The 17,295-nt window shown below is 48.9% G+C and overlaps 1 protein-coding gene across 1 annotated transcript; it reads left to right on the top strand.

The window, feature by feature from the left end:
• The first annotated feature begins 2,422 nt into the window (after positions 1-2,422).
• On the top strand, positions 2,423-17,295 carry AZIN2 (antizyme inhibitor 2). The gene is made up of 12 exons (XM_074976110.1): positions 2,423-2,507; positions 2,774-2,888; positions 5,126-5,297; positions 5,661-5,834; positions 7,654-7,826; positions 8,856-8,990; positions 9,998-10,163; positions 10,307-10,469; positions 11,522-11,634; positions 13,636-13,850; positions 15,185-15,325; positions 17,029-17,295. The coding sequence occupies exons 3-12, from the start codon at positions 5,199-5,201 to the stop codon at positions 17,030-17,032; spliced, it is 1,383 nt and encodes a 460-aa protein (XP_074832211.1). The 5' UTR covers positions 2,423-2,507; positions 2,774-2,888; positions 5,126-5,198; the 3' UTR covers positions 17,033-17,295.

Below are 17,295 nucleotides of genomic sequence, written 5' to 3' on the forward strand. Positions count from 1 at the left end.
GACTGTGGCGGGATATGGGCTTTGGCTCTCCTTCCTCTGTGCCTCGGGTAAACCCCCGGCGTTGGCTGTGAGGTTTATTGTGAAGTAACAAAGCCATAAGAATGGCCAAACTGGGTCAGATGTTTCCCCTAGCTCACTATCCCATTTTCTGACAGTGGTCAGTGCCAAAGGCTTCAAATGGAATCTTTTTAGCACTCAGTTATGCTTTTGGCTTTCGTAGCATCCTGTGGCGATGAGTTCCGCAGGTTGACAGGGAGTTGTGTGAAGAAGTACTTTCTTATGTTTAGGGCTCTACCAAATTCATAGTCCATGTTGGTCAATTTAATCACTGTAAGTTTCCGAGTGGTAGCTGTGTTAGTTTCAGCAAAAAACAAGGAGTCCTGTGGCACTGTGACATGTTTTTTCCTGGGCACAAATTTGATAGGGCCCTAGTTTTAGAGAAAGCTTGGAGGGCTTGATTTTTACATTTGAAAGCTTGATGACAGCCAGAGCTACCCGGAGGAGGCAATGGTGGCAGGGGTGGGTCATTAAATCTTGGACTCAGGCTCAAAGAGGGCCTCAAATTGTGACACTTGTAAATTTTTTGGCATTTAATAAATTTCATGACTGGTTTTCATGCCCATCCTTCAATAATTAGTGCATGTGCGTGGAAAAAAGTTTATAAAAGCATTTTTGTAAATAAAAGTAGCACGATCTGAAGAAGTGGGTCTCTCCCATGAACGCTCATCACCTAATAAATTATTTCATTAGTCTTTAAAGTGCTACCTGACTGCTTTTTTGTTTTGATAGAATACGGACTAACACAGCTACCTCTCTGTCACCATTTTTTAAAATAATTTGAGGTTTTGTTACATTTCACTCTCTTTTTTTGCTGCCATATTTTGTTTTCACGTGGCGACATATTTTATTTTTATCATAGCTAAGAGCCTGAAAAGCTGGAAGTGGCCTGGGCCTCCCCGAACCTCTGAGAGGGCCTGGTAACAGCAAAGACAGGTCAGCAGGAGGGAGCCAGCTGTGCAGAGCGGGAATGTGGAAGTAGTAGGGCAGGCACTTGGCAAATAGTCAAGGGTCTGTCTCTCTCATCTACCCAGATCCCAAGCACCCTGTACTGATTGTTACACTAACACAGCAGCCCTCACAGAGATGCTGTATTTCAGAGCAGACTAAACAGATTACAAAACACCGACCAAAGCAGGAGCAGAGGAACTGGGGGTTGAAGGAAGGACGGGAGGGCCTGTCCAGATGGACTGGCATGCACACAGGAAAGAAGAGGGTGGGGATGGATGCGGGAGCCTTTCTGGTGGGGTTCAGGCAGGAGGACACTTAGCAATGCTGGGTGCATAGTAGTAATAGCAGTAAAAACATCAGGGTAGGGGGTGGGGGCAGTGTTCCCTGTTATCTGAACCCTTGGGTGGCCACCCAGGAGAGATTCAGCTGGTGTACATCCTCAGTGGTGCACACGCCTCAGTGCACATAACAACATTTATTCCACCCATGTGTGGAAAAAAATTAGAGGGCACCCTGGTTGAAGGTGTGTGGGGAGGGAACTGTGCTGCTCTGTGTGTGTTTGTGGTCCCACTTGGTAACCAGCGGTAACTTGCTCTTCCACTTGCAAAAATCTTGGCTCTCTAGCAGCCAAAATCCTCCATCAAACCTCGAACAGGGAGGAACGAGGGTTATCCTGAAACTGCAGGGAATGCAGAAGAGCTCAGTCATGGTGTGTCCAGGGATTTTTCAGCAACCGCTCCCCAGAGGGGAGGCTCCAAAGAATGGAAGCAATTCCTCCTGGTGTCAAGCCACTGCAATCAGCAGCCTTACATCAAAGGTGCAGCCAGCCTGTGGAATCTCGCCCATCAGGGCTGATTCAAGGAATCACGTTCTTATTCAAAGAAATACCATACTGGCAAATGCCCTGTGTTTAAACTGCAGGAGGCCTGTATCTTCCTCCCACCCCCAAAGCCCTCATTGTCCCCATTCCTCTCTCCACTGGGACTTCCCAGCCCCACGCAGCTTGTGTTATTTCAGTACTACAGGCTGGGTGAGCGAGTGGCTTCTTGCCAGGGCTTTGCTGTGTGCCTGCGTGTAAGGCAGTCGGGAGATCTAAGCTGCCTGCCTGCCTGGCAGCAATCAGAGCCCTGTCCTCGTGCCCCACGGGCAGCCTCCACACTGCTCCACACTGCCCCCCACTCCCCAGCAAGACTGGGGCCCGCCCAGCCTCCTGCTTGCAACAAGGATGCCATAGAGAGTGCTTTTTATCGGGCTCAGCCAATAGGGTTGCTGGATTTGGTTGCCAGGGCCACTGTTGTGAGTCAGAGGTGGGCGGGAGCTGGGTATATAAGGGGTGGCAGAGACTCCCCAGGAGGGTAGATTTAGTTGGTGCTGCTTGCATGGTGTAGGCTTGGGAGTGGGGGAGGAGGAGGAGGAGGAGGAGGAGGAACCAGCACCGCCGAAGCCAATTCACTCTCTTGGGAGACCCATGGGCAGAATCCGTTTAAATGCTTTTTAAGGTAATAGAGAGGCTGGTGCCCAGCAAGAGCAGAGGAATTGGTGGTGTGGGGGCAGGGAGCCTCCCTGGGACAGCTGGACTGGCAGGGAGGAGGGTGGTGAGGGGTGCCTTTCTGGGAGGAGTGGGGAAGCCAGGAGGGTGCTGGGTGCCCGGTGGGAGCAGAGGAAAGCCAAGCACAGGAATGGAGAGAGAGGGGATGGCTCTGTTGCATGCATGTACCTGACCCCGCTCGATAAACAGCTGGATCTTGCACTCGTTCCCCTGCAGAGATCTCAGCTCCGCAGCAGCAACTGCGCCTCGGGGAGTTGCAAAAGCTCCGAGTTCACCGGCGAGCCCCCCTGGCATTACACCTAGTGCCCCAGGAAGGAGGCTTTGGAACTTGGTAAGGAGAGAAAAAAAACAAAAAACGTGGGAAAGCTGGAGGGAGAGAAACAGGGACCTTCGTGTTCTCTTGAATCCAATGTGGACTGGTTCAAGGTCTGCTCCTGCCTTTAACTTGTCAGTCCCCTGCCAATGGGGCTTAAGATGAGGCATGTGGGGAAGGTCATTGATGTGCTTGGCTGGGGAGAAACCAGAATTCTTGTTCCCTCTCAACTCTCCCTCCCCTGCTGCACAATTACAATTATTTTCCACCCAGATGTTCTCCCTGCATCCTTTTCTTTGGCTTGCAATTTCATTTGCTCAATACATTACAAGACAAGGCGTGGTGGGCCTGCAGTTCCGAAATCAGTGTGTGGTTTGCCCTTCCACCCCGTACTAGGAATTTCCCATGTAAATCTCTGCAGAGCTTGAGAGATGCTACCCATTTCTCAGAAGCAGAGTTTGTGAACTCTTTTTATCATTATAGATAAGGGTGACTGTGTTAACCTAAAAGCCAAAGGGCTGAAAAGTGATGGTTCCCCACCCTGCAAGATCGAGCTAAGACTAGAAACAATTTCTGTGTGCCTTTGCGGTGTCTCAGCATCCTTAGATTATTGGCTGGAGATAATAAAAGGCAAGAGATTTCTAAGCTACGCAGGTCAGCATTCACATTGAAAAACATCATTGTGTAACCTTAAATCTGCCCCTTGTATTGCATGCCCTATACCACAGGCACCTCTCCTATTGGTTTACCTCCATTGAAGTTCAGTGAGCTACACTGATTTATACCATATAAGGGTCTGGCCTGTCATGTTTAATTCCATTTCAAACAATGCACTCTCACACCAAGTATCACAGAGGTAGCTGTGTTAGCCTGTGACTTTGGGAACAACAAGAAGTCCCGTAGCACCTTGTAATCTAACAGACATTTTGTAGCATAAACTTTCGTGGGCAAAGACCCGCTTCATCAGATGCATGAGTTGGGGGCAGGGGTTCAGAGGAGAATTTAAAGAGGGGGTCTCAGTAAGGGGGAGGGCCAGAGCTGACAAGGTCTATTCAGTCAGGGTGGTAATGGCCCATCATTGGCAGTTAATGTGGGGTTGTGAACGTCAAGAGAGGAGAAAACAAGTCAGTTCATCGGGGGATGTGGCCCGTTGTCAGATGCTAATGTGGAGATGTGAACATCAAGAGCAGAGAAACTGCTTTTGTAATGAGCCAACCACTCCCAGTCTCTGTTCAGTCCTTGGTTGATGGAGTAAAATTTGCAAATGAATTGCAGCTCAGAAATTTCTGATGAAATTTATCTGACGAAGCGGGTCTTTGCCCACAAAAGCTTATGCTCCAAAATATCTGTTAGTCTATAAGGTGCCACAGCACTTCTATAAGTTTACAGGTGAGTTGGCTTTCTCATTACTTGTGTCATTCGTTGCCTGAGAATCACCTGAGGGAGCTTGGGCTGCTGGCTGGAACGATGCTGTATAATCAGGGGTGCTGCTGAAACTATTAAACTACGTCCCTTTTATAGGAGCAAATGTATCTTCTAAAAGGCCTCTCGGGTGAGAGATCATATTCCATTGCTACACCGATTTCAGTGTCACTGTACAAGAGTAACACTGAGACCTAAAGCTCCACATCTACAGGATGGGAAATGACTGTCTCGGCCTGGGGTGGGGGCTTTTTTCGAGTTGTGACCCATAAACAAATGAGTTGGGAGCCACAGAAGTGAGAAACAAAATCAAAATAAAAGAAAAACCCACCTCACTGGTGTGGTCCTTGACCGTGTGGGGGCCAGGCCTACGGGGTCTGGGCAGAAGGGAGGGTGCAGGAGTGTTCTGGGTATGGGTGATCTGGGTCAGAATGGGGTGCAGGACCTGCCTTCCCTTTCTCCCCCTGCTTCCAACTGCTGCCTCCAATTCAAAACCCATCTCAGCTCCTCCCTGCTCTTTGTTCGGGGACAGAGGTGTTACCTGCCATCTTAGGTTACAGCCCCAGGGTGTCACCCTTAGTCCCTGTGTGCTGCTCCACTGGTCACACACACATTCAGCCTGACTCTCACACACACACACACACACACACTCCATCACACCATGGTTTAACATAATCAGTATGCAATGACAGCTTTAGTTACAGCAGTACACGTTTGTGAATATATCAGACCATCATGACTTGGAAAGTCCAGGATGAAGGGGGATGGTCTCTGTGGATGGATCTGAAAGATCCCCATCGCCATCGCTAATATTTTGCCATCTTCCTTCACAGTGTGTTGCATACTTAGAAACTACTTCCTACTGAAGGAGGCTTTAGAACTAGCAATTCTCCTTAGATCTGGATAATGAGTGGGTACTTGGATGAATCCGACTTTGTGATGGTAGAGGAGGGCTTCACCACCAGAGACCTCCTCGACAACCTCCTCCTGGAGGTTTCCCAGACGGTAAGAGGCACTTAGCGTCTGTGGGCCCTTCTTTTTCTGTCTTTCAAGTTTAAAAGGGTTCCGTGGCCCAATAAAATAAAATTGGGAAACCCTGCAGTGACAAAACAGTTGGAGTCTTAACAAGCCCCTGAACCGGAGGCACCTTGATCATTGGTCATGTAGGGCCTGATTATCCCCGTCTGTACATGGGTGTAAGTCAGGAGTAAGTCCACTGGTTCTACTTTGGTGTGAGCGGAGAATCAGGCTCTTAATTTTGAGTGTGGAGCCTTAGCTGCACCACTTAAAAGATTCCTTGTAACTCCTTCCTTGGGGCAGCAGCCACGGGGAGAGGCCCTGCTGCCAACTCTAGTCTCTTCCCTCCAGAGCGACAAAGGGGCCTTCTTTGTGGCAGACCTGGGGGATGTAGTGAAGAAACACCTGCGCTTCCGGAAAGCCTTACCCCGTGTCAGACCTTTCTACGCTGTGAAGTGCAACAGCAGCAAAGGAGTGGTGCGGACGCTGGCCGAGCTGGGGGCAGGATTTGACTGTGCTAGCAAGGTAGGAACGAGGGGAAAGTAGACTCCGGAGCCCTGCCTCCTTAGGGTGCTGTAGCTACGTCTGTACCCTGGAAGGTGGTGAGGGAACCAGGCACAGCAGGGAATGACAGTGCAAATGTTAAACGAGCTTAGTGCAGATTGCAGCCTCCTAGGTTAGGGTGCATCTACGCTACCAGCAAGATGGACCAGGTCAAGGTCAGTCTTCTGGAGTTCAAATTCACGCGCCTGATAGTTTGATTTTTGCGTGTCTCTGTCGGGGGTCAGCAGTCGACTCCTGTACTCCTTGATGTTGCGAGAAGTAGGAGAAGTTGACTGGAAAAACTCTCTCATCAATCTCCCTCTGCGTGGACAGCCAGGTAGGCGGATTGCAGATCAATCAATTCTAGCTACTGCAATTGCATAGCTTAACTCCCTTGTGTAGACCAAGCCCTAGTCTGGGATTTCACATGCTGCATTTACGCTGGAGGAGTCTCCCCCTTCTGGCAAAACAGTAACAATGCATCCGGGAAAATCTTCCGACCCCATCAGTCCCTTTCGCCTGAATTTCTTTGTTTTACATCAAAACAAAAAAGCAGTCAAGTAGCACTTGAAAGACTAACAAAATAATTTATTAGGTGAGCTTTCATGGGACAGACCCACTTCTTCAGACCATAGCCACACCAGAACAGAGGAAACCTGCTTTGTCAGAGGCCACAGGACTTCTTGTTGGTTTTGTTTTACATGTTTCCTGGATAGCAGAGGCCATCTGTAATGTGGTGCGCCCAAAGTGTGTTGGGTTTTCTGGGACATGCTGTCATGCTCCACTCTTAGGTGTTCAAGGCTGAGTCAGAACCTCCTTCCTGTGTCAATTTTAACCCTATTCTGTTGTTTTTTTTTTGGGGGGGGGTGAGGCTGGGGTGGATCAAAGCAAGGCTATTTATTTCTTTGTGATTCAGTGGGTCAGGTTGCTAAGGTGACATGCATTTGTGTGTCTTAAGAACAAAGCCTAAGGGGGAAAACTACAAAACAAAACCCTAGAAGCCGTGGCCATGAACATAGTTGAGCAGCCTGAATGTGCTCTAAACCAGGGGTGAACAAACATTTTTATGCCTGTGCCCACTTTTCGCCCCTGCAATTAGCATCTCCTCCCTCCACCCTGTCTCCTGTCATCCAAGCGAATGGAAATTTCTGTTATGTTCACATGAAGAAAGCCTCTTTCTGCAGGTGGAAGAAAATAAGTTGGTTGACTGTAAAAACTCGATGAATCGGTGTAGAAATGTGACTACGCAGACATAAAACCAGTAACAAATTTCTACATTTTAATGAGCTAGATGAGCCTGAGACCCAGCAGCTGATCGTGTTGCTCCCTCCTTATGAAATTGTATGCCCCTTGGGGCCTGCACCCTCCCACACTCGTGCTCTAAAAAATTAGCTGGCGAAGAGATACTTGTTCCTGCCTGTTTACACCAGGTGAGGCAGTTTAGGCTAATGGATAAGGGGATTTTGGGGTAACGGGGGCCACCCAACTTACCTCCTGCCCTTACAGCCCTTCCTTCTTGGCCTTTTGTTTCTACTGATGTGTTTCTACTGCTGCTGTCTCCCACTCCAGAGAGACAGTCCACCATGACCCTTGTGGGCAAACCCACCTTTCTTCATCTATCTGGTTCCCTGCAAACCCTCAGGCCTGAATCCTGGTGAGCTATTCTTGGCGAACCCATAGTGTGCTTTAGAATGTCCCAGGCCTGGAGCGCTTGATTCCGTAAGAACTTGTATCCCACCACACTGAGTTCCCCAGGAGCTGGTCCATAAATCCTACTAATGCTCTGCCCATCTTGTTGCAGATGGAGATTGCATTAGTTCAGAGCATCGGGGTCCCATCAGACAAGATTATCTACACCAACCCCTGCAAACAGCTCTCACAGATCAAATATGCAGCCGGTCACGGGGTGCAGCTGATGGCCTTCGACAATGAAGTGGAGCTTGGTAAAGTGGCAAGGAGCCATCCCCAAGCCAGGTGTGTAAATTCCCCACCCTCGCTTCTCGGCCTGATCATAAGTGGAGGGGCCTTCTTCCACCATCCGAGGGTGGGGAGCACCAGTGGGCCAGCCTCTATTCCACCTTGGTTCCGCGGCCCGCCAAGGACATCGGTTGGAGGATTCTCCATGGGGCGGTGAGCACGGGCGTGTACCTGGCGCGGTTCACCCGCCTCCTGGACACCTGTTCCTTTTGCGGCGCGAGGGAGACCATGGCGCACATCTATGTTGAGTGCGCCAGGTTGCAGCCCCTCTTCCGGCTCCTCCAGAACCTCTTGCTGAGGTTCTGGCTGCACTTCTCCACACATCCCTTGATCCTGGCACACCCCATCCGCGGCCCCACTAAGTCGCGGGACCTCCTCATCAGCCTCCTCCTGGTGATGGCTAAAGTAGCCACCTATAACACCAGGGAGAGGAGGCTGGCTGAGGGGGAGACCTGCGACTGTGGGGCCTATTTTCGCTCTGCCCTCTGCTCACGAATCCGGGCAGAGTCCCTCTGGGCAGCGTCCACTGACTCCCTCGAAGCCTTTGGGGAGCGGTGGGCGCTGTCCGGGGTTCTCTGCTCGGTGTCCCCCTCTGGCTCCCTTGTTTTGAACCTTTGACCCCCAACTCCCGTCCCTGTTCTCTTTTTAGTTGTCCCCCAAATTCATTTGGGGCCATGTTCTTTTTAGTGGGTCACCCCTCTTTTTGAGTGGGGCCTTTTAGTCATGGGCAGGCTGTGCCCTCCCTGTCCATGGTCTCCCAATAGGGCCAGGTATGTATATAAACTCTGGGGATGGAAGAAGGATGCTCCGGAGGCTGGAAAAAGAGACGGACCGAAGGCCAATCTCTAAATCTCATCTAGAAGGTTGGGTGTGGCCAGGACCTTTGTGTTTTCATAGCAAGTTCATGTTCCGTGTACTAGGGCTTCAGTAAAGAGTTGGAGAGATCGTGTTCCTTGGCCTGCATGGCAAATGGGGAGAGGGAGATGAAGACCTGGGACACCGACCTGGTGTAACTTCATTCCACAGGGTGGTTCTGTGCATCGCCACGGACAGCTCCAGACCCCCTGCCTACCTGAGCATGAAGTTTGGTGCCCCCCTTAAGTCCTGCAGACACCTGCTAGAAACTGCCAAAGAGATGAATGTGGAGATCGTTGGCATCAGGTAAAGGGTGTCCTCCTCGTACTGTGAAGCCTGATTCTCCCTAAGCTGATATACCTCAGCATGGACCCTGGACCCTGCCTTTACTTGCACTGGTCTCAGAGGGGTCGCCGTGTTAGTCTATTTCAGCAAAACAAACGAGGAGCCTGGTGGCACCTTAAAGACTAACAATTTTCCTAGGGCTGCGCTTTTGTGACACCATCAGAACAGGTCTGACTAGGGATTGAGACTGACACGCTCATTACAATAAGTAATTTTCCACTTGAGGTATTTGTACCTTCTTATCCACATCCCCCCAGACTGGATTAGCTCTGATGTAACCCTCCCATCTCTGTACCCCTACTGTCTATTTCTCAGTGGGGCTGATAGCCACTGTGGGCCCTGGTGCAAAATGGGAGGGGGCCCCAGCTCCACACCCCATAGAAACGGGGAGGGTTTAAGGGTGGAAGGGGTAGGGCCTAGAACAGTCAACCCTTAGCGGTGCTCAGACTGTGGTGCTGGTTCCCCTCCACCCCATGGAGGGAAACAAATCAGTGGGAACTCTGCCATTGACCTTGGTACTCCTCACAGTCATGAGGAGTAAGGGGAGTTGACGAAAGAGTTTCCTCCCCTTAACCTCCCACTCTGGGGGCAGTGCAGAAAATCCATGTAAGGTACATTGACTCCGGCTATGCACTTCATGTAGCTGGAGTTGTGCATTTTGCATCAATTTTCTCCCCGGTGTAGACCTGCCTTTGTGTGCAACTCGCTGCAGACTGTTGAAGAGAAGTCGCACACGCTGCGCTCTCCTCTGGCGACTTCATTTTTTCTTTCTTCTTTAATCTGAATGATTCTTCTGAGTGTAAGTCTCACCCCTCTGAGTGTATGGGGAGAACATAGCTCTCCAACAGAATGGTCGTTTGCATAACATTTTTCCCCGTTTTCCCACGTCTGTCCTCAGCGCTCTAGGATTAGAGGAGGCTGGGAGATGCAGCTTCACCCAGTCTCATTTAAGGATTCTTCTCCCTTAGTTTCCATGTTGGGAGCGGCTGCATTGATCCTCAAGCCTTCACTCGGTCCATAGCAGATGCTCGGCTGGTGTTTGAAATGGGTGCAGAACTGGGCTACAAGATACACTTACTAGACATTGGAGGTGGATTCCCTGGCACTGAAAGTTCTAAAGTCCGGTTTGAAGAGGTACAAAAATTTGTTCTCTTTAGGCGGAGAAGGCAGCTGGGAGGGAATCGTCACTACTATTGGATCTCTGGCCTTTCTGTTGAAAGGAGGTTCAGGCAATAAAAATTGGAATAAATGAGGTTTCTTTTTCTTCTACCAATCAGATTGCAGCCACGATAAACTCTGCCTTGGACTCATATTTCCCAGAAGGCTGTGGGGTGGAGATCATTGCCAAACCAGGACGTTACTATGTAGCTTCCGCCTTTACCTTGGCTGTCAATGTTATCGGCAAGCAGGAGATTCCCCTGGAGCCACCTGGCTCTGATGGTAGGTTGAGCAGCTGGAATGATCCATCTTCCTGTGGGGCAGAGCACCCATGGCGACAACAGGTTGCTGGGATGGGTAACTGAACTGTGGGACAAAAGCCTTTTGCAGGGAAAGGTGCAAGTTGAGAGCAAGTCAGCATAGAATATAACAACCACCAGACTGGGTCACACCAAAGCCCATCTAGCCCAGTATCCTCTCTTCCAACAGTGGCCAATTCCAGATGCCCCAGAGGGAATGAACATCACAGGTAATCACTGAGCGATCCCTCTGTTTCCATTTCCAGCCTCTGACAAACAGAGGGCAGGGACACCATCCCTGCCCAGCCTGGCTAATCGCCACCGAAGCACCTAATCTCCATGAATTTATCTAGTTTATTTGTTTTTTAACCCTGTTCAAGTCCTGGTCTTCACAACCTCCTCTGGCCAGGAGTTCCACAGGCCTGTGTGAAGAAGAACTTCCTTTGGTTAGTTTTAAACCTGCTCCCCGTTCATTTGGTGACCCCCTAGTCCTTCTGTTATGGGAACAAGTAAATAACTCTTCCTTATTCACTTTCTCACACCGGTCATGATTTTGTAGACCTCTGTCCTATTTCCCCTTAGTCTCCGCTACTCTAAGCTGAAATGTCCTCGTCTTCTTTTATCTCGCTTCATATAGCACCTGTTCCAAACCTCTAATCAGTTTTGTTGCCCTTTTTCTGAACATTTTCCAGTGCACATATATATCTTTTTTGAGCGGAGGCGTCCACATCTGTACGCAACATTCAAGATGTGGGCGTACCCTGGATTTACAAAGAGGCACATATATAGAACTGCGCAGTCGTTTAGAGCATAGGAGTCCAAATTGGACCTGTTTTGATATTGGACGGGAGTAGAGACTGACAGAAAACTGGGGGGGGAGCATTGATTTAGACCTCTGTTCTCATCATCTGGTGGCCCCTCAAAAGCCACGTCAGGCAGACAAAGTCCCCTCAAGTGGAGCATCCTTGTTCATCCCCATAGCTCAAGTATTAAGCTTGACGTGACCCTCCCCTGCTTTCCCCCTCCATCTCCCAGATGAAGAGTCCAGCCGCAAGAAGAGCTTCCTGTATTACATTAACGATGGTGTCTATGGGTCCTTCAGCTGCATCTTCTTTGATCGCACCTGCCCCGCCCCCATCCCGCACAAGGTAAGGCAGGCTGTGCCAGGGCAGCTTGAAAATACATCAGTGCCTCTTCCATCTGGTCTAACAGTGGTCCGGAAATGACTCAGCACTCAGTGGAGGGCCTGACCCATGCCTGGGATGCTCCCATCTGCACTTTGTGCCTTTCCTCCAGTACACTCTGTTCCCATGCTCAGTCCTTGGTTGCAGCATAAATCTCCCTTCCATGGCTTGAAGGAAGATCGCTGGAGTTTCTTTCCCCCACTTTGAATGTCGGAGCACTTTGAGAACTGTAGCTCCTTTCGCTGCCTCCCTCCAGTCCGTCTTCACTGGAGAGCAACTGAGGCACTGTCTCGGTAATGCTCTCTGCCTGCCCAGGTGCTCAGCATGGTCCTAGCCTCTTGCTCTCCTGCACCTATCCTGCTCTGCACCTGAACTCAGCCTGTTTGTCATCCAGAGGATGATGCAGGCAAGGCAGAATGTGTCCCACTCATCCCTGGTGTTACTCCACCGGTGTTTCACCCAGAAGGACTTTTTGGCTAAGATTTCTCACTCGAGTGTCATCACAAATGAAGCCTTCCAAGGCTTTTGGCAGATGCCTTCAGATGGACCGGACACCAGAGATCCTCCTCCAGGGAATCACACCACTGATAGTTTGGCATTGGTTGCTGTATTGCAATTGCTGCACTGCAACACACACTGGGTAGATTTATAATTCCTATTCCTCTCTGTGTTTTTTTTTAAACATGCTGCTGAATCCTTGACACTATTCTGAAGGCTTAACAGGTGTCTGGCGCTAAAATGCCAGTGAGAGCCTTCTCCGGTCAACCAGGCATCTTACAGCAAAACCCCATATTTTCTAAAGCTTCAAAATGGGTTGCAGGGATTTCAGAATGGCTGCAGGGCTGTCGCAAGCCTAGACGCTACCCAGTGGGCCATCCACGTGCCAGCTAGCAGCACTGTGTAATCAGGCATATGGTGGGTGTGTCTATACCGCAATTAGAGTGACTCTGACACTGCAGACATACCTGAGCTAGCTCCAATAACGACAGCAATGGAGCTAGCGAGGCATAGGCTAATCACAAAGGCTACACCTACACAGCAGTTGCTATTTCGGGATACATTTATATTGCAAAATAGCAAAGCTGAACACCACGCTCGAAATATTGCAGGCTTTTCGAGCGCGGTGTTCCAATACCTTATCATGTTCAAAATAGCCCCTTATTCTGAATAAGGGAGTTTGAAATAATTTATGCAATTTGCTTAGTGCATATTGCATAAATTATTTCAAACCCCACTCACCGTGTAGTCATAGCCCTAGGGTCCCAGGTGGGCATGTACAGCCAGCTAGATCAACGTTATTTTGGGTGTGTCTGCATGGGCTACAGTTACCTCTCCGGCTGCAGTGTAGACACACGTAGCGTCTGCTTGCTCACAAGGAGTGTTCAGGAAAGGTTGAAGGAATAGGCAAGACTGACAAATACAGCTTTAAAAGATGTGACGAACAAGAGAGAGGATTAAACTGGAATACCATTAAAACAAACTTGTCTCTGCTGACAAAGTTAATTCTTGCCTTCAGCTCATGGAGACAACCCAGACAGGCAGAGCTTCATTTCTGTTCCTTTACTTCTTTTAGCTTTCTGCTTCTTATGCACCAGGGCTCCAACGTCTGGTTAAAATCCCAACAAGCTGCTTTTTCTCCCCATTTTTTTCATCTTAAGGCTGTTAAAATACAGACAGGGTCTACTAGCATTTTTCTTCTGTCATACTCACTTTTTGCAGCCTACATTATGGGCCTGCACCAGCTGACGGCTAGTCTGTTCAATCGGGATTTGTTTACCATGGAGTTACTCCAGTTTTAGGATGAGCTGGTGTAAATCCACTTAGGGCCATTGTAAATCAGCGTCACTGCGTTGCTGTTAATGGAGAAGTGCTGATTTATGCTGATGGAGGCTCAGGCCTTTCATCTGATTTTGTAACTGATGAGCTTGGCTTCCTGTGATCTCCATATCTTTTATCCCCATTCAGAAATCCTGCCAAGATCACCCCTTGTTTAGCAGTAGCCTCTGGGGTCCTTCTTGTGATGGGCAGGACCGCATTGCAGATGGCTTAGAGCTACCAGAACTGCAGGTTGGTGACTGGCTGATCTTTGACAACATGGGTGCCTACACCATAATGGCATCGTCTTCATTTAATGGATACCAACAGCCACGGATCAACTACGCCATGTCCCGGATGGCCTGGTAAGAGAACTTCCTGTAACTGATCCAGAGAAGGGAGGGGAGAGAATTGGAACTGATGACTTATTGACCCTGGGAACCAGCCTGGGGTGGTGTTATGGGCTGTGAAGGAAAAATGCCCCTGCTGGAATCATCAGCATCTGGAAACAGGCCCACCAATAGCAGGCCCACCATAGCAATACTGGGCCCAGGGCAGTGTTTCTTGCAAGCTGAGCACTTGGGCAGCCACCCAGAGTCCAATGCTGCCCAGCTGGTCAGCAGTGTGCCCACGTCTGGCAGCACGGCATTCTGTTGGTGCTGCACATGCAAAATTTATTCAGTGCACATAACAAAACTTATTCTGCACACGTACGGAAAAAGTTAGAGGGAACATCGGCCCCAGGGCAGAAATCAATGGGCCTCCTGTCCCTGTTCCTTGGCCAGGGCCACAAACTCCCCCACATCTTCCCTAACCTCCCAGAAGAATGGCTCAGCCTGATTCCCCCCACTTGTCAGGATGAGCCCCAGAGCAGCTGCACTGTGCCTCCCTTCTCTTCCCCGGACCCAACCTGCCTGCTCTGGGGAAAGTTGCAGCCATGTCTCTTGATTCAAAGACACTTTTGTTGTGCCCTATTGCAGGTTCCAGGGCCCAGTAATCCAGCTCCAGAACCAGCACAAGAAATACCAAAAGTGTCTTTGAATCAAGAGATGCTAAGCTTCCGTGTCCAGAGCCCCAGGCCCCTGGGCAGTTGCTTCCTTTCCAGCCTCCACCACCAGCAGGCCCATCTGGATGTTTAGAGTTAAATCCTGGCCCAGTGCAAAACTTCCTTATAGCTAGGATTTCACTCTAAGGGTGTGTCTATACAGCAATGTCATTTCGGAATATGACACAACTGCTATTTCCAAATAGTGGAGGGCTTATTTTGAATTTGGTAAGCCTCATTCTATGAGGAATAACACCTCTTTCAGACTAGGAGCTGCATAGACAGGAAATAGGGGCTATTTCAAAATAAGCTATCCCAGAATAGTTTATTTCAAAATAAAGATGCTGCATAGACATAGTATTTTGGATCAGAGCCCCTAGAAGCTGTGTTTCCAGGGGCTCTAATCTGAAATAGGCCTTACTGAGTGTGGGCATGCTATTTCAGAATAAGTTTTGCTTATTTTGGAACTTTCCTATACTGTAGACGCATTATTCTGGAATAGTTGATTTTGGAATAATAACTCCAGAATAGATTGTTCTGGAATAACTCTGTAAAATAGGCATACCATAAGCGTCCAAATACTGTTTAGGCATGAGCCGGCTTGTCTTGGCGATACCTCAGTGTGGTGTAACTTTTTTTCTTTCTTGCTTACAGGGAAGCTGTCCAGCTGCTTCAGGGGAAGCTACCACAACCCGAAGAGGAAGATAGAGCAAGTGCATGTACCCCTCTCTCCTGTGGCTGGGAGATCACAGCTACTTTATGCGTTACCCCTGTCTTCACTCCGGCTAGGATCACGTAAGCAGCACCAGTAATGACAGGGGAGATCTTTCACCCAGGGGATTCCTGCATTCATTCTCACACCCTCCCAGATTTCTGCCTGGAAGTAGGACCCATTTTACATTCTGTCTGGGTTTTTTTTAAGTATGCAACATAAATCCTGTTCCTCCTGCCTGTGTAGCGTTGCCTTCTTGTGTGCCATAGTGAAGGACAGAACGGTTGATTTGGGGGTGTTTATATGCTGGGTGGGTTTAGGTTACTTTGTAAGTTATCCTAATAAATTGGTTTTTAATAAATAACCAAGTGGATTTTTCTTCCCTTCCTGCAAAGGGGAGATTTGTAGAGCACAGCTGGTTTTTAAGCCTTGCCTTTGCTACTGCAGGCCCTCAACCTAAGTTACACAAACCTTCAGCTATGTGAAAAAGTATATGTGCTTAGGTCCGCTTTATTGTGGTACCTTCACAACAGTAAAGACAGCTGACCATTGACTCCGCCTACCGTTCTAGTTTGTGGGGAAGTACCAGAGTAAATGGGCGAGTGCTCAGCGGTCGATTTATTGCATCATACTAGAGGTCCCCCACTGGGCTGATCGCTGCCCCTCAATCCAGCAGGTAGTAAAGACGTGCTCTAAGGGCAGGTCTAAAGTGAGCGAGAAGGATGACTTAAAATAGGTGAATAGCGTAGCTGGAGTTGACATGCCTGAAGTTTAATTTCTTTGGTGTCCCCACTGTGGAAAGTCGATGGGGAGTATCAGGATCAATGGGAGAGTGATGAATGGTTGGTTACCAGGTCCCTACTAGACCTGCTAAATTGACCCCTGGGAGATTGATCTCCCGACTGCACATCAAGTATAAGCTACAGAGAACAAATTGTAGTGCTTGTTCTTCTAGTCCAGGCTCAGAGTGAGAGGCGCAGGGCATTGCAAACTGCTCTGGCACCATCTACTGGTTCATCACAAGTATCAGAGAAGTACCTGTGTTAGTCTGTAGCTTCAAGAACAAGAAGTCTTGTTGCACCTTACAGGCTAACACGTATTTTGGAGCATAAGCTTTCGTGGGCAAAGACCCGCTTCGTCAGATGCAGTGATGCACGAGTCATGCATCCGACGAAGCGGGCCTTTGCCCATGAAAGCTTATGCTCCAAAATATCTGTTAGTCTATAAGGTGCCACAAGACTTCTTGTGGTTCATCCCAGGAAGCTCAAATGCATGCCCAGTAACGTAGCCCAGCGCTTCTTAAACAATGTTCTGCTGTACACTGGTGTTCTGTGACCCATTCGCAGGCGTGCTGCAGGCATCTGACGCTTTTTTGGTATGGTACACGGATGCTCTACATTTTCTGTTATTAAAACCAGATGCACTTTTACTTCATTGCTATGATACCTGATTCAATTACTTCATTTTGGTTTTGCTGGATATGATGTTACTTTTTTTTTTTTTCGGTCTGACAATTTTTTAAAGAAAATTTGCATAGGTGTTCCGCATAAAAATATTCTCGTTTGGTGTTCCATGGTCTCAAAGGGTTTAAAAAAACCTGGTGTTGCCTACAGCCACTTCTGGTTTTTAAACTTTTAATGATGGGTGGGGGGAAGAGAAAAGCGCAAAGCATTGAGCCAGCTTTGCTTGAGCCAGGCGAGGTGAGCTACCAAGCATACCAATGAGAACAAGCTTTTCTTCAGGGAAAATAATTAGAGGTCTAACAATGGCTGATTAAAATCAACAGTTGATCCAACCTGGGCTACCAGACTGCCTGCATGCCTCCAAGGCAGATTTTCAAATGGGCTCAGCATACCTAACTGGATGATGGAGGGAAGCTGGATGCTGTATGGTTCTGAAAATCTGGACTTCAGCGTTCTTGTCTTGCCATGGCCTGGTTGGGACTCTCACTGGATTTTTTTCTTGTTACAAGCAGGACAGGAAAGGCCAGTACATGAGCAATCCTGCTGAACACAAGACTGGGGGAGCGGTGTTGTATAGCCATGAATCTATA

This window comes from Carettochelys insculpta, chromosome 24, assembly GCF_033958435.1.
Source record: "Carettochelys insculpta isolate YL-2023 chromosome 24, ASM3395843v1, whole genome shotgun sequence".
Classification (NCBI taxonomy): domain Eukaryota; kingdom Metazoa; phylum Chordata; order Testudines; family Carettochelyidae; genus Carettochelys; species Carettochelys insculpta.

What these genes read in the sequence shown, in the direction of transcription:
- AZIN2 (XM_074976110.1), top strand. Translation starts at nt 5,199, where the DNA reads ATGAGTGGGTACTTGGATGAATCCGACTTTGTGATGGTAGAGGAGGGC. An exon ending in TCCTGGAGGTTTCCCAGACG is followed by an intron (nt 5,298 to 5,660) that starts GTAAGAGGCACT and finishes TCTTCCCTCCAG; the next exon opens with AGCGACAAAGGGGCCTTCTT. An exon ending in GTGGAGATCGTTGGCATCAG is followed by an intron (nt 8,991 to 9,997) that starts GTAAAGGGTGTC and finishes CTTCTCCCTTAG; the next exon opens with TTTCCATGTTGGGAGCGGCT.